Here is a 16,332-nt window from a genome sequence, read left to right on the forward strand (position 1 = left end):
GGCAGTCCTTCCCTGCCTAAGCAGAGACACGTAGAAAGGAGCACTAAGTCTGTGTTTGCTGGTTGACTCTGAATATTTTGTGCACAGATATTTTTTATTACTTTATTGTCCAGCTAGTAGCAAGCCACTTCCTGACATGCTAATTAGTTAGCATAAACTTAATGAATTTTGAAAGCCAGAGGTAAGTATAAAAGGGAGTGAGGGATACCTTATAAATCTCTTAGTTGGGGACTGTTTTTCATGGCATCAATGTATTCGATTACTGGAACCATCAGCAGTGAGCTAGCTACAAGCTGTTAGCATATTCTTGCTTCTGCCATTTTTTGTAAAGTCCAGCTTAAAAGCCCTAGCTTAAAGTGCTAATGGGGCGTCTACCACTTCTGCTAGGTGATTATTCCACAGGGAAACATATCTGTTTGTCATCAACAGCATCTTGGGTCTAATTTAGTATCTCTTTCTTCAACTTTGCTGCATGTAGACTGTTAAGGATTCTCCTGATTCTTTGGTAAGCCAAGATGTGTAGGCTGAACTCTTTCTAGTAGTCCTCCATCATGTGCATTTGGTTTTATAAGTTAAACTCCAAAAGAGAGGCTACTACAGGAGATACCAGGTTACCTAATAGAAAATCAGCCTGGAGTAAGTGGCTGTTACAGGATGCACAGAGAGAAATCGGTAGGGAAGGGGTAAGCAAGCTAGAAAGAACCATTTGAATAATGAAGTCCTGCCTCTTGGGATACTTAATGCTAGATGGATTTAGACAGTAGAAGATTTACAGTGGGGAACATCTTTTGCATTAACTAGATTCAGCTTCTACTATACCTGATGACTATGGGTCTAGTAAAAGACCATCTATCTAACCAAAGGCACCTACAAAAGCTGGAAGAGCTACATGGCTTGCATCTGTTACCTGAGCCTGTTGGACATCTGGGGTGCTGCAGTCGCCGTACACTCGGTTTGCTCTCTCTGGGAGGTGTCGTCAGGTTTGCTTCAGGAAAGCCCTTTGTTCCAAGTTCTTGCAAAACCGAGAAGTGAAAGCAGTTGTTTTTTCTGAGAATGACTGACTGTTTTGATGAACTGAGGAGTTCCCTTCCAGAGATGAGCAAGGCGCTCCTCTCCTTTCTGTTTCCGATGAGGCTCAGGAAATATTCGGAGGAGAAAGGCTGCCATATTTTAAGGGTCTGTTAAAAGTTAATTTTCGTCACCTTCAGATTGGAAAGGTAGAACACGTACTGTTGTTTTTTTGCACAACATGGCATGGAGGAGCCTCTTCCTGCTGGAGAAGAGCATTTGGTCTCTGCTTCTTCAGTCTTGGGTTGTCCCGCCATTTCCAAGGGAGCCTGAGCTACTAAGCCGGCTTTCTGAGGGATCTCTGGGAACCACGCTTGCAGCTGAAGTATCAGAGTTAGTTACTAGGTTGCGTGCCTCAGCTTTTGCCAACAGGACCACTCTTCATAGCTTTAGCTGGCTGACTTCAAGGCGTTTAGTCTGAGGTGTCTCTTGGGATGCGTGCCTTTATTCGCTGGGTGAAGTGCCATGCTTGAGTGCTCGTCTTTCTACCTTGACCTCTGAAAGAGTGCAGACTCAGCATCTAACTTTTGGATAGCTACTGTCAGGCACAAGCAGTCATGCCCTGCTCCTGTAGGTGTTCAGCTTCTGCAGAGACGGTCCAGTGGGGTCTGATAGATCATCCAGAGGCAGTTGCTTTGGTAGTTGTGAAAATGTGTCCCCAGAGGTCTGAAAAAAAAACAAACCTGCAACAATCGGGATGTTTTGAATAATAGCAATTGAAACGAATAGAATAAAGCAATTCTGAGTTTCTTGGATCAATGCTAATGAAGAAATGGAGAACGGTGATATTCCAGAAATGCTTGCTATTTTGCTGTTGTGTGTAAATATGGTAGTGCTCAGTTGCTTACAAAGCTGGTTACCGTAATAATGCACTATAGTTTTTGTCTTTAGATAACTTTATATGTAGACTGTAGTTCCTGGGATTGATTTTCATGAGCTTTACTGGAAACCTGAATTTTAGGGAAGGTACAAGTCTTATAACCCTGCTACTGAATTTTGGTAACATTAAAAATTAAATCCTTAAATTAAGTACTTAACGAGGGGAATAGGGGAGAGAAAATTTTATGGGGGATAAATTTGACCTACATGTACAACAACTAGGTTGGCCTTGAGAGTGTGCACTTCAACTACCGCCAAGAATTGTGGTCTAGCCCCAGTCGGGATAGGCAAAAAAAGTTGGAGGGGGAAATTTCAAGACTCAGGTGCTGTTTCATCACCTCACTCCAGCAGCCCGGCGGGCAGGCCCAGCTGCAGCAGACTGGCAGTGGGGCCAGCTTGCTTTCACTGCTGGCGGCTGCATGTGGGAGCCGGGGCAGGACGGTGTCCACCAAAGCACACAAAAACCTCCCGGAGCCGAGCGCAGCCGTCAGGTTGCTCGCCTACGAAGGAGCTCTGGTGACGGGGGTCCTGAAGGAGCAAGCTTCGCACATGGTGTATGAGACTGACAGGACTGTGCTGGGTCTGGCAGCCCTTGGAGAGCCGCATCCGCAAATTGCATCCACTTTCGAAGGGAGAGGGATGAGGCTGGACGTGGTTTTGAGAGCTGCTGTCTTGGCTGTCTTCCTGCCTGGAGCTGGGGAGTCACATGCGCGTGTCAGGCAAGTAGATGACTGGAGATAAGCCCCCGGGATTGCGACGTTGCACAGGAAACCTGGTTCTCAGCAACACAGCTGTGGGGCCTGAGTGGAGTGGTTTGAAACTGCTCACCGCAACCACACTGAGCAGAGTAACGCTGCAGCGTGGCGCTCTCGGGGCTGGCGCACCGAGCCCCGCTTTGCTTCTCTCGTGGCACGGCCTGTCTTTCGGGCCCACGGACTTCCTCTCCTTCAGTTATCAGGGTTTGCGTTGGTTTCTTGGTTTTTCTCACTCGCTTGTCACCAAAAGGTGTTTTTCTTGTGAGTTATTTGTGTTTGTTTTTTTAAGTTTAAAAAGCAAGAGCCTTTGTGGGGAGGGGGTATTCCAAGGAGCTGGCAATGATTTCTTGCTCTTCTGCCCTGGGGGGGACACGTATGGAATAAGATGAAGGGACAAGTTAGGACTGGACTGGGGGTGTGCAAACCCCAGCACCCGGGTGCGAGTGCACATGGCATGGACCTGCAGCAGGATGAGAAAGTGCCCAGATACTCGTAGCAGACAACCAGGCTGCACTGGTCAGGGGAGAGCTCTGAGCAGAGAGGAGAGGAAAAGAAAAAGAAGAGGAATGAAAGACCAGTCTTTTGAAGGAAGAGGTTCTGGGAAAAAATTTCTCAGTGACATAAGCACAGCTTGGGAGAGCCCCAAATGCGGTGGCACACACCTGGGGTTTTGCATAGGAAGCTGCTTGTTACTAAATGGAGCAGTCCCTTGCCTACCGACCTAGTCTCCTTTCCTGTCTACTCATCTTCCATGGCTCTGCCGATCCTCATGCATCCTTTGTCAGGTCCTTGTACAAAGCTTCCTATAACTTCTCCTGTGTAAGAACTCCTGAACTAAATTAGCTAGTGCTGTCTATGCTGTAAGCTCCATAGTTTTTGTTACCAGCTTTCCTAACATCCCCACTTTACAATAGGAGGTCTAAAAGTGCAGCTACTTCCATTAGAGCACATGATGGGCAAGAGAGCAAGAATTAAGTGAGAACTTTCAAATTCCTGTTCCTTCAGACCTTGCTTCTCTCCTGAGCAATAAACCACTTTTTGCACCCAGTCACTCAGACCTTGTGTGTATATATATCTAGATGCTGTCTTGTGACTCCACTCCTTTTTGATGCCTGAAGAGGAAGATGCTGAGCCAAATACAAGGAGTAAACTGGGCATCATTTGTTTAGCAGCACAACTATATCCCCCGCCAGCCAGTGACCTCACATTAGTTAGGCTGCGTTTAAACATCTTGCTTTAAAACTCTACTATCTAGTGCGAGACTGCTAAATCTTGGCCTGGTAAAACACTGGTAACCGAGTATTGAAAAGATACTCTGTGTCACTCACAGCAGGCTCTGGCTTATGTGTAAGGTTACCAAAGTGGGAATTATCCGTGAAATGCTTATTATTTGTGCTTTACTCTGTGTGAGGGAGCTGAGGGTGACTGCTGTCTTGCAGGCAGGGCAGGCGTAGGTCTGCACAGCTCCCTCCGGTGCACGTCTCAGTGCGTCTGCTGCAGCAGAGAAGCCTTGGGTGCAGCCCCCCAAACCACGGCTCGCGACTGATGGGCACAGGTAGCAGGCATTTCAGTTTGATGATACTTAAGGGACTTGGTTAGGCTTCTCTTTGTGCAAATACTGATGAGGCAGCAACTCCTGCGCTAGTGATTTAAAAATCCAAACCGAATCTGGTAGCAGGAATGGATGCTACCTGTTTAACTGGCTAATTGTTCATTAAGCTTTGTATCTACTTTAGGTTTTGTTCAAACAGGCTTTATGTCTTTCATCTTTCTCTCTCTCTCGCTCTCTCTTTCTAATCCTGGAAAGCTGTTGCAAAAGTTATTAATAATAAAGTACTTTGAACTGTCTTTAAAAAAAAAAAAAACAAAATCAGACCTATTAAGGAAGGAAAAGAGATACAGTCCTAATTAATTTTCATGGTTTATTTCTAAAATTGGACTGTATCATTGTTTCAATACATATTTTTAACAAGGACCATCACAACCTGACTATGCCTAGCAGAACTTCCCATACTGAACAGCTTTAAATCCATTACCCGAGGTCCTGGAGGCCAGGATGCCCCTGATAAGCGCCATGTAGGCACTGGAGCAGCTCTGTAGAGTCAGCCAAGGTTGAGCACGGCTGACGCAGAGGTACAGCAAAGCAGTTCACCGTGCTCCAATTTCCCCTCTGTAGCTCTCTGCATCTCCTGCTCCACCACTTCTTGGTCTGGGGGACTGTATTAGCTCTGGGGAAATGCGGGACCTGAGGTGAGGGTGCTCCTGTGACTGTTTAGATGAAGACCTCTAGGAAGCTATTTTCAGCTTGTTTGTTGGTGTACTATATGATTTTGGGCAAATGACTTATTCTCGGTGTCTCCATTCACCCTATGTATATGCGGTCTTATAATTCTGAAAAAATGTAGTGAAGGCTATTATTTATAAAGTGCTTTGAACCGTGTTTTAAAAGCCATAGAAATAGGAGGAAAGGAAGGAAAATTGATTAGGATCCTACTTTATCTCAGGTCAGATTTAGAAATCTTTGTTTCTAAACACATAATTTTTTTTTTTTAAATTGAATATAAATTCTTGGTTCAGAAAAGCAACAAATCTGCAGATTGGGAATACTTATTTGTGGCTGCGTTAGCCTCTTGGTGGGAAAAATAACTGTATCATCACTTATTTTAGAATTTACAGTAACATTACCAAGTATCCGGGCTTGAATTTTCGGTCATGCTTTATGCAAACTACATACCTGAACAGTGCCACAGACCATTATCATTAACTTTATTTCCACAAAGGAGACTTCCTCACACGGCAGCTGTGTACTGCATGAATGTCATTGCAAAATCCTCCTAATGAAATTTTTAGCGTGGCCTGCGGGGGCTGGGAGAGAAAGCCCAGCACGCAGTTCCTTGGCTCTCATCGCTGGAGTAACTGAGCACCTTCAAGCAGTGCATTAAGTGGTGCAACTACTTTCCATCACGTGCAGTTAATAAGAATTGCCATACTTTGCTCACCTTAGGGAGGAGATGAATCGTACCAAGTCTTTTCAATTTATCTTCATAGCAGGGTTTTACAGGCTCTTGATCATTCTTACCTTCCTTGTTTGAATTCCCTCCAATTCTTTGCACAAAGCATGCTTCCAATTCACTTTTGAGTGATTTTATTTATTTATTTTTTATTTTTAAACCGTGCCATATAGCCTTTCCTCTAGGGATAGTCCTGGACCTGCATATTGGATCTATATTTGCTCAGGCGTCTCATCTAAATTGTTCTGGTTTTTTTCAGCTACATTTTTGAACTTATTAGATGTTTACAAACTGATACGGGGCAGTGTCAATCGTAGCTGCTGCAGATCAGCAGTACTACTGTGCCCCTCTTCATGGGGTCAGGGTATAAATGTAACATGCAACATGAACTAGGAAATTAAAAGTAACCTCTTCTGAGTAACAATTTTATTGAGCTTTCAGTTAGGATGGCATACAGATTTTCTTCCTTAGAGGAGTTTCAACACTTCTATTTTTTTTTTTAAAGCTTCTTTTTTTAATCTCTTCTCAGAGAGAACCATCCAACAGGAAGCAGCTAGCTGAGGTTCCTATACAGAGAATTCAGGTTGAAAACCTTCCTCTCAACCAGAAATTAAACCAGGGTGCCTTATGGGCAGCTCATGGACATTTTCTGATGTCTGAGGTTAAAAGTCAGGAAAAAGTCCTGCCCATACTTCCCCTCTTATATTTAATAGTCTCTAACGTCCCCAAACTGAGAACTCCAGAAAGCCCTCATAGACAAGGCTCTGTAGCTTAATGGTTTCAGTATATGTCCTGGGATATGGAAGATGTATCTTCAAATTCCTGTTTCGAATAAGGTAGAGCAGGGGTTTGAGCCTGGGTCTTCAGCTGACTATGGTGGTGTATGTCTTTCTTTACACTTTACAGGAAATTTCATCCTGGCTCTGAGGAGCTCTCTAAAATTTTGTCAAAACTGATATATTTTCACACATGCTCGTTTTAGTTAGTGAAAGAATTCCTAACCTAACCAGATGTAGTGATGAATGCCTGCAGGAGATACTACCAGATTTTCCCAGATTACGAGTGCTCTGGGCCACGCACTCATCCAGTAACTGCATGTGTGAGCCACAGGGAGCACAACCTGGGCCCTGCAGCCTGGGGAGCACTGGGTAAAATGTCCTGTACTGTCTGAGGGAGGTCAGACGCCGGAGCGGGTGCCCAGGGAGGTTGTGAGCGCCTCCGTTCTTGGAGGCGCACTGAACTCAGCCAGATGAGATCTTGGATAACCTGGTCTAATTGGTGCTCCTTTGAGAGGGAGTTGGACCAGATGACCTCCAAAAGTCCCTTCTAGCCTGAATTATTCTATGAGTCTCATTCAGATTGCTGTCTTCTTCGCAAATGGACAGACTTGCCCTCATACTGGCTCTTCTTTCATAAACTGCAATGCAGCACTGCCACGAGGATGCTATCAAAGACTCAGTTAATGGCTTTGTTTGTTAATGTGTCTGATGTTTCTGTGCAGATGCTGTACCAATTCTTGGACTGACAGACCCAAGACTCTGCTACTTGCTGGATGGATTCCTCTTCATTTACGCAGTCATCATAACAGCACTTTTCGTGAAAGCTAAGGTCAGTCTGTCCAAACACTGATGCATTTGGCTTCTGTTACATACACAAGTTGCACTGAGCTGGAAAGTGGGGGGTGGAGTGAAAGCATGTCTCTCATTCTAAGACCTTTCTATTTTCCTTTTCCAGCACAAAACTGGGTGATTTGGGGGAGTTGTTGTCTCTGAGGGCTCAGGAATGGAGAGGAAGAATATGTACTATATGCTGTTCTTTTTGATAATGCAAAGAGTATGTTAACGCCACAATGATGGGCACAGTCAGAGATTCTGAGTAGAATAGCTGGGAAATGCTTATTCAACAGTGTGTTTTGTTTTGTTTTTGATGCTGCTTTGTCATTGGAAAGAGAGGAGGAGAAGAGGATGTGTACAGAAAATCAAGGAGAAATGTTGAGCTTGTGGAGAAAGTAGTAAAACGTCTCCAGAAGTCGGACATGTTTGGCAGTGGGGGAGTGCGAATGATATAACCCCAAGGGCCCAGCTCCCACAGGAGAGGAGTGAGGGGAGGACTGAGGGGCTGTTGTTACATCCGGCAGCTGTTCAGCATCTAGGGAGGCATTTAGTGGTTTTAGTCCAACTTCTGCAGAAGAAGATAACATGATGTGATGAGGAATGTACGTTTCCACACACGTACCTGCTCCCACAGCTCTGCTCATCATAGGATAGGAGCTATCTCCCTCTCCCCCACACAGGGCGCTCCACTGCAGTGGTTCTTTCAGCTTGGCCTGAACAACAGATTCAGGCCAAAAGGTACCTTGGAAGCGACGGGTACATCTCCTAGCTCAGCCTCTGCCACAGGCGCAGAGGCTGGCTGCACTTAGGCTCTAGGTGTGCTTCTCAGCTGGTCGTGGCTGAAACTACCAGCAGGAGTCCTGACAGGGTAGGATGGTGCCTGCTCTGCAGATGGGTCGTTTCTCAGGACTGCAAAGCCAGTACTGAACTCGGAAAGAAACACATTTGGAGGAACTAAGCAGAACTGAGAAATGGTAAAGGAGAAGCTTCTTTTTTTTTTTTTTCTTCTTGCTGCCACTGTAAATCTTGACTGTGGATGAAAATGCTGCTCTGGCCCTGGAAGTCTTTTTGAGACTGCTAGAGGGAAAAGCTGCTCAGGCACGCGTGCATGCACACATACACGCACACACACAGACACAGGCAGCGCCCCTCACCCTTAGGACTCAGCATGTTTGCCGTCCTCCTGGCGTGCTTAGCTGTTTGCCACGATGCGCCTGGTGATAGTTCAGATGTAGCAAATAAGCTGTTGCCTGGGGGGAAGAACAGAACGAAGGAGGAAAGCCATTTCTGCGGTTACGCAGGCTGGATCTGCAGAGCCACGCTAGGCAAACATTGCTCTCACTCGTCACTGGGAGAGCTGTTAAGCTGCGTCTGCATCTTCTATTGTATCTTGGGCCTGGATATGGTGTTTTTTGGCTTTAAAACATAGAGCAACTACAACAGCTGTGTTTAGCATGCTGGGAGGCTGAATTAATGGAGCTGGGCCGCGGAAGAAAAAGCCACATGCGCCGGAGAGAAAGGAGTCAAAGGGCTCCACGTGGCAACGCAGATTTGTTAATGCCGGCCCTCGTGGGAGCGGGGCTGTGCTGGCAGGCACCAGCCGGCCCCACCGGCAGCAAAGCTGGATGGTGCGCGGAGAGGGCTGCTGCTGCCTGTTGGCGAGCAGTCGTGAGCCGGCCGGGTTGGCTGCTCAGCGTGTAGCCAAGGCAAAAATGCCCCGGTCAAAACAGGGGTGTGTGTGTGTGTGTGGGGCAAGGGGTGCGTGTGCGTGTGTGTCCATCCTACACAGACACTGCTGCGTTAGGAGCTGTTTAGCTGAGAGCTGAAGTCTCTCAAGCCAAAAGTGGCAGAGGCGTTTTAGGAGAAATGCCATCACAAAGCACCAAAAAGCTGACAAGGCAGTTTCCGGGGGGACCAGTTTTGGGGGGGGGGGGGGGGGGGGCTCTCTATTTTGACATGAACTTAGAACTTTTTTGTAAATCTTCCAAGCTGGGACGTTTTTGTCACTTCACCTCTTGGCTGAAGGAATTGTTTGTGGTTGCTTTAGCCAAGAGTACCATCTTGCTTTTGCTATGATTTTTTTTTTTTTTTTAATTTATAGCCTACACGGACCTGTAGGCTCCATTGCAGGAGAGCATGGGTTGGATGGTTGGTAAATACTGGCCCTGGCAAGGGTTCAGTGACAATAACGGCCCTCCCACAGGGAAATGGGTGGGTGGATAGTTTGTGCTTACCACAGATAGTATTTAAAAAAAAACAGTCAGGTTTATCCCTCTAGGTTTCCTGAATACAATTCCAGCTAGAAAGTTGATTTTAATGTATGTATAATAACTAAAAAAGGTTGAAAGCAATACTGAGAATATGGTTTGACACTTTTTTTTTTTTTTTTTTTGGACATGACTAGCACTCCAGTGGCTGCTCTTGCTGACTTTAAAAAAAAAACAAAAAAACCAACAACTGTTATTTTTGCCTGAAACAGCCTGGCTCAAAAATGAAACACCCATAAATACTGTGAGGAGCCGTGCCAAAGAGTAGCTTATAGAAGGGCAATCCTTCACCTAATGCATCAGTTGCCACTAATGATCACTTACCCTGGTGGCACCACGGCCCTGCAAGGCAGAAGCTTCTCTGGGGCGTCCCAGCGGCAGCAGGTGAAGGGACCCTCAGGAGCGCTGTGGGCGCTACTTTCTCTAGAGGATCGAGGTGGGCTTTGGGTTAGTGGTGGCCCCAGATACCCAGTTTTTCTAGGAACAGCCTGCAGTTGCCTGCTCATAGCGGGATGGAGCTACTTTTCTTAACATGTGCTTTGGATACGTACAAAAGAGGACTGGAAAATCTGGGCCGGGGGGGCAGCAATGGCTGTGTTGAATAGCTGTGAACTGGCGTAACGCACAAGTAAAATAACTTGTCTTCTGCGAGCAGATAGGCAGGTAGATAAAAGTGCCCGTGCAGTAAGGGTTTGCGTCTCCCAAAGCGCCAGCAGTGCCCTGGGTTGGCTGCCTCTGCGGCGCCCTGTTTCTACCAAGGGCGACCTGTGGGAGCGAGGGAAGGAAAGGCCTGACCGACCGGCGGCGCGGCCCTCGGTGCTGACGGTGCGCTCTCTCTTCCAGCTCAGCCAAGCCCCTGAGCCACAGCTGCAGCCAGGCCAGGACGATGTGTATAATGTAAGTAGCTACTGTTTTGTTTCTTTGTTCATTTGTTTTATAATTTTTTCCCCCCAAAATCTGCTATCCAGCCACCCCTTTTGGGGCACTTAATTACTCATGGGGAATTGCTTGTGGCTCAGAAAAGCTTTGGATGACCCCCAGCTAATGAAAGAAATATCCCAAAGTATGCAACACAGTTGTTGTTATGCAGCAACAACTGTGGTCTCTTACCTGGTCAGGGGCCAGACAGATATATGGACTGTAGGGTCCTGATTTGATCCACTGCCATGACGGCAATACAAGGAACCAAGTTTGATTCAGCGACCAGGCTCTATGTGCCACATTATATAATGTGTCTGCAAGAGCTGTGTGCGCAGCCGCCAGAGTGCTATAAACAGTGTGCACACCCCCTCCTTACGCACAGGCCTCTGCAGCCTGGCACGCAGCTCCCTGCTCGCTAGTCTCAACGAATGTACTCTTGTAAGCTCGTGCTGCTGGCCAGGGCTGACCCACAGGCACAACAAATACTTATTTTTCTGCTTTATTTGATGTGGGTTGGAGGAAGGGGAAACATTCAGGAATTTTGCATTACTGACTGGGGGGGAACGGAGGGTCGTGCCTCTTGTATCACCAGGTGTGTGGAGCCCCAGTCACACAGCCCTGAAATCTCTGGTCCTGAACTCTCCTGTTGTCCCTGCAACATGACAGCCGCCATATGACGTTGCACTGGAGGCTGATCTTGTCCGCTGCGCCCTGGCTGTAGCCAGCATCAAATGGGTCTTCAGACAGTGAAAGGAGACACAGACGAGATCCTGTCTGTCTTTCCTAGCTAAATTGCTCATTCATGGTGGCATTAAATTCTGGCTATTTTTGATATGTCTAGTCATCTTCTGATGTTTTCTTTACTCTCAGGCTCCTGACCATAGCCACATCCTGTGATAATGAGTTCCACTGTTTTACTACTTAATGTATGAAAACTATTTTTTTTTTAAAGTTTAAAAGGGTCAGCTTTTGAATAGCATTAAACACTCCCTGTGCTTGTCCTGAAATGGGAACAGAATTTCCTGACGTACCTGCCCTGCCCAGTGTGTTAGTCTGACCCGAGATCACTCCTTTGCCTTCTTCCAGGGTAACTGGTCCCAAATAAGAAACGAGTTGAGCATAAAGTTTCTGCGTTCACTTAATACAAATTTAGACCAGCTGTTCTGCAAGGAAAAAAAAAAAAAAATCAAGCGCATTGCTCTTCACTCACCACTGGCAGACAAAGCATAAAAGTCAGAGTCGCTCTGCCTGCCAGGCTCATTTCTACTTAAGAAATGTTCTTGAGGCAATCGCTTGAAGTTTTGCACAGCAGAGACCCCCCCCCCCCCTTTGTTGTTTCAGTGCGTAGTCATAGACGTTTTTTGTTGGCAGCAGCATCAAGGGGTAAAAATAGTTTCCACCTCAGTTACAGCACTCATGACTTTGGACACCAAGCTGGATTCCCTTACTTTTCTTTTACTAAAAGTCAAGATCTGTTTTATCTTCTGATGATCGCAATGTCCATCACTGCTTCTTGCTTTTTCATTTCAGAAACTGTCTCGCGGGCACAGAGATGAATATGACGTTCTGGGGGCAAAAAGAGGTGTAGACCCGGAGATGGGTGGGAGACACCAGGTAACTTCCTCCCACGCATGCCCCATTTTTTCTTTTAATCTGGTTCTTTTCTTCTTGTGTCTAACCGCTGTTTAGACATGCAGGCATTCATCACGCTTTTGCTAAGCACCCATGCCCTCCGCTAGAGGGAACGGCAAAGTCTATATAGTAAGTCACGAGGCTGACAGCATGGCGGGGACAAGATTAAAATGTCCCCGCTTTGATCTTTGCTCCTTGTCCCCCCCCCACCCCCACCCCTTCCCCACTGCTGAGAACTTGCAGCCACTCCGAATAGAAAGTGACACCCAGCCACGGGCGGATGTGGAGCAGGCGAGGCGGGAGGGGTGTTTCAGTAGTGCTCTCTGTGCGCGATACCTCCAAACAAGCGCCAACAGAGTAGAGCAGCAGCCAAAACAACTGCTTCTGCTGCAGGGCTGAACAGTTTCAAAGACAAAGGGCGGGCGAACCTGCTGCCTAGGCGTTCAGGGCTTGCCTGCAGATGACAGCTGTAGGGATTGAGAGGAAAAGGGCTAAGTGTTACCAGTTATTGAAATTAAGTTAATTTCCCAGAGAGCAAGCTGCCTTAACAGCCTTATGGGTGAGGGCAACATGGGCTGTAATGGACATGTCCATAGAGCTCTGGCTGGGCCTTAGCGCTAATGCACGTGCACGACAGAGGAGAGAAGATGCTAGTAGTGCAGCATGTGGGCAACTTTCTGCCTTTGTTTTGCAGCAGAGAAGAAAGACCCCTCAGGACACCGTCTACACTGTGAGTAGCGAGAACTGGAAGTAGGGACGGGAGGGGCAGACTGGCTGGCAATAGGAGCTTCTAATTCATTGGCGACTTTCTCCCCACCTACCCACCCAATTTTGGTTTTGGTTCAAACTTAACAGTTCCTTTCAAACAAGTGTTTTTTTGTTTTTTGCTAGATAACTTCTGACTATGTCTCAGTAATAGGAGAAAACATTGACTGCTTGGGGCAGATGGGGAAAAGACTTTGGCTCAACGTACCTGCTTTGCGTTAGCCATGAAGGAGCATCCTGACCTTTGTCCCATGTGAATGATGACGCTGTATTTTATGGGCTTGTGCTGCAGCCTATCTGGCTGCTGTCTGACAAATACCAGTGCTGCTTAGAATGGCAGCTAAGGAGCCTCTTGTTTTAATTACTTTAACTCTAGCTAAAGTTGATGGTCTGTGCTCCAAAGGCTAGCTGCATGAACGCTAATAGTTATGTCTCGCTCAGGGTCTTTCTGGGTGTTCAGTACTAAATAAGAAGAAATGAATGTGTTTCCAAGATGGCCTTTATCATTACTGGATCAGAAGGGCCTATCTCAGCAGGTCCTAAGAGTTTGGAACAGTTTCCTGGCTTTCCCTGAGCTGCATGTGCAATTTTGTCTCCTGAATGAATGCTGCCTGAAGATTTTTCTTAGAGAGTTGGGGTGGTGTAGTACGTGATGATGAGCTAGAAAAGGGAATTGGTTTTATGAAAAATTCCTATTGAGGGTAGCGTTATGGCTATTTAAATATTTGGCGATGAGGTGATGTTGATAAGTAGTTATAAGTGTTGATAAGTGTTAATAAGTAGTTTTGCTCATGTATGACATACGTGTATTTTAACGTACATCAGATTCAGGACCTACCACTAACTAACCTATCGCAGAGAAGGAGGACGAAGTTTTGAAGGGGGCTGGGTTGAGGCAGGGCAGCCCCAGAAACACGGACGTGCAGTGGAGTCACCCCAGGGGCTTTTCTATTAACCCTTTGGCTCTCTCCTGCTCTCTGCTTGCAGTCACTGCAGAAGGACAAGATGGGCGAGGCGTACAGTGAAATTGGAAAGAAGGGAGAGGTGAGTGCTGTCTTCCTTCCTGGTGAAAGCCTAGGATGAAGAAGTCTTTATTCCCATTCCTTTACAGACCAGCAGCCTAATACTGCACCTAGCAGTCTTGCACAGGAAAGTCCTGGTGCCACACAGTACCCACAAACAGCTGAGCATAGTTACCTATTTCCAGTAGTAACTGGGGTGTTAGATGTAGCAGTAAATAAAAAATGTAGCATTAGAGTTATAGTAGCCATAAAACAAAGTGGAGATTGGACTGGAAGGCTTGCCCCATCACTGTTATAAACATAGCCTGCACATCAGCAGTGTCCCTGAGCCAACTGAATAATTTCAAGGGGAAACATTTCAACTTTTGGACAGAAAAATCCTTGCAGTTACCCCTACCGAAGAGGCAGAGGATATCAGGTGGGTGAGCAATATTTGAAGCAAACGTCCGATTTCAAGGGCTGCAATGTTTATGACTGCCCAGCCACTCATATTAGTTGAGCGCTTTCTTCCAGAGCAATTCAGAAATGGAGGGCTTCTCTCTATGCGCTTGAGTTTGTCTTCAGACAAGTAACTGGGGAAACACTCCCCTTCCCCCGCATCCGTTCTCCATTTTAAAAAGGAACAGGTCAGCTATATCTACAGGTAGCAAAAAAATGGATGGTTTTATTTCTGTGCACAAATAACTGGGGGAGGGAAGCTTGTGTTGAAACAAAACAATCTTTGGACATTATTTTTGGCAACATGAAAAATTACTCTGACCTACACAGGTTCTATTTTGGGTCGAAGTGTCATATTTTTAACCTTTCATTTCTCTCTGAGAAGTGACAAAAGGGCATTTCAAAACAAAGTTCCACAATGGAAAGTGCTTAAGCAACCCCATCATTTTATTCCCCTCCTCCCCCTTTTTACTATTCTGAAGCCTATTTGCCATATTCCAGCTCAATTTATAAGGTCTGTCCATGTTTTTGTTTATGAACGTTTATAGTATTGGGGAAAAAAATACACTCGTCTCATTCTAGATCCATGACGATGGGACCATTTAACAGACTACTGCAATTTTAAATGTAGCAGACACTACTCCTTGCCGTTTTTAATGTGCATGAAACACCCTCAGGGACCAATACTCTGCGGCGTTGGGGCAGTTATGACCAGCCATGTGCTTGAAGTGTCACCCTTCATGCAGGTGGCTTTAAGCTCTGCCAGTGCCTGGTTCTTACCTGGAAATTGCTCGCTGGAGCCCAACAGGGCTGCGTCGTCTGACAGCTCCCCTGGCCTTGCAAACAGCCGTCAAGTTCAAGAGAGGACTTTTCCTTGTGCCTGGCTCGTCTGAATAACCTTGCTCTGCTTGTACCAAGACAGTCTAGTGTCTATTTTACTGAATTCTGGGTGACTTTTTCCCCAGACTGACATAGCTGCAAGTCCTTTGAATTTTTGAAAGGTTTACAAAAAAAAATGCATGCTAGAGAATTTAAATAATTGTCCATGTCTGTCCAATAGAGGGCAGAGTTGCTCAGGCACTAGCTGACCGTTTCTTCCAGCTGTACCTTAAGCTCATAACACAAGAGTTGCCTATAGAAACATTGCCAAAACACCATGCATACAGCAAATCAAAGAAATAGCAGCATTATAACAGTATGCTAAGAAAGCATGGTATAAAACTGAAATAATTCCACTTTTCTTTCTAATCCTCGCTATCTTCTTCTTCCACAGCGCTTGCAGCAAATGCTGACAAGCAGCATGTCTGGGCTGTTCCAGCCTGGAAGACTAGAAGGCACTTGCCAGCAAACCCTGCAGAGGGGGGTGCCCAGGCTGAGCATAGCTGCTGACCCTCAGAACAGGATGGGGAAAGTCAAATTTTTCTTTCTTTTTGCATAATGGGAAAAGCACCCTTTAATGAATGCTTGTTTTTCTTTCCCAAAGCAGCAGAGGCGGCGAGGCAAAGGGAACGATGGTGTTTACCAGGTAGGCAACACATCCAGCAACTGCACCCCTCGTCTATCTTCATGGCATTACTGTAGCTCCTAGCTACGTATCCAACTGCAATGTTGGTGATGCCTGATGCTACAGGGCCTGCAGAGCACCTTTCTAAGGGCACTTACTCAAGAGTCAGAGCAAAGACCACCCTGTTGTGACTTTGATAAAGTGGCTACATGCTCTAAATACAACTGGCAGGAAAACTTACCTAGAAGCTCTAGGAGGAAGCATTTCCACAATCCTGCATCATTGGAGAACCACCTTTTGACTTTAGCAGATGATGCATATGGTTCCGGCTCTGAAATGATTTAAACTGTTTGTTGCCTAAATGGCCCAGCACTTCCTGCCAGGTTGCCAAACAGCAGCAGTGGCTCAAAGCATCAGTGGTTCAGTCTATCCCACTGTAGCATACCGCACACAAACT

At 46.2% G+C, this 16,332-nt stretch overlaps 1 protein-coding gene across 2 annotated transcripts in view; it reads left to right on the forward strand.

Annotated features, from left to right (window-relative positions):
* CD247 (CD247 molecule) overlaps nucleotides 1-16,332 on the forward strand; it is a 58,373-nt gene that overhangs the window by 40,635 nt on the left and 1,406 nt on the right. The window contains exons 2-7 of one of the 2 annotated variants that reach the window (XM_009682731.2): nucleotides 7,215-7,321; nucleotides 10,437-10,490; nucleotides 12,045-12,128; nucleotides 12,841-12,876; nucleotides 13,899-13,955; nucleotides 15,858-15,896. In XM_009682731.2, coding sequence (XP_009681026.1) covers nucleotides 7,215-7,321; nucleotides 10,437-10,490; nucleotides 12,045-12,128; nucleotides 12,841-12,876; nucleotides 13,899-13,955; nucleotides 15,858-15,896 — 377 coding nt within the window. Of the gene's footprint in view, nucleotides 1-7,214; nucleotides 7,322-10,436; nucleotides 10,491-12,044; nucleotides 12,129-12,840; nucleotides 12,877-13,898; nucleotides 13,956-15,854; nucleotides 15,897-16,332 lie in introns of both variants that reach the window. The other variant, XM_009682730.2, reaches the window with a different exon arrangement.

This window comes from Struthio camelus, chromosome 1 (assembly GCF_040807025.1).
Source record: "Struthio camelus isolate bStrCam1 chromosome 1, bStrCam1.hap1, whole genome shotgun sequence".
In the NCBI taxonomy this organism is placed as follows: Eukaryota; Metazoa; Chordata; class Aves; order Struthioniformes; family Struthionidae; genus Struthio; species Struthio camelus.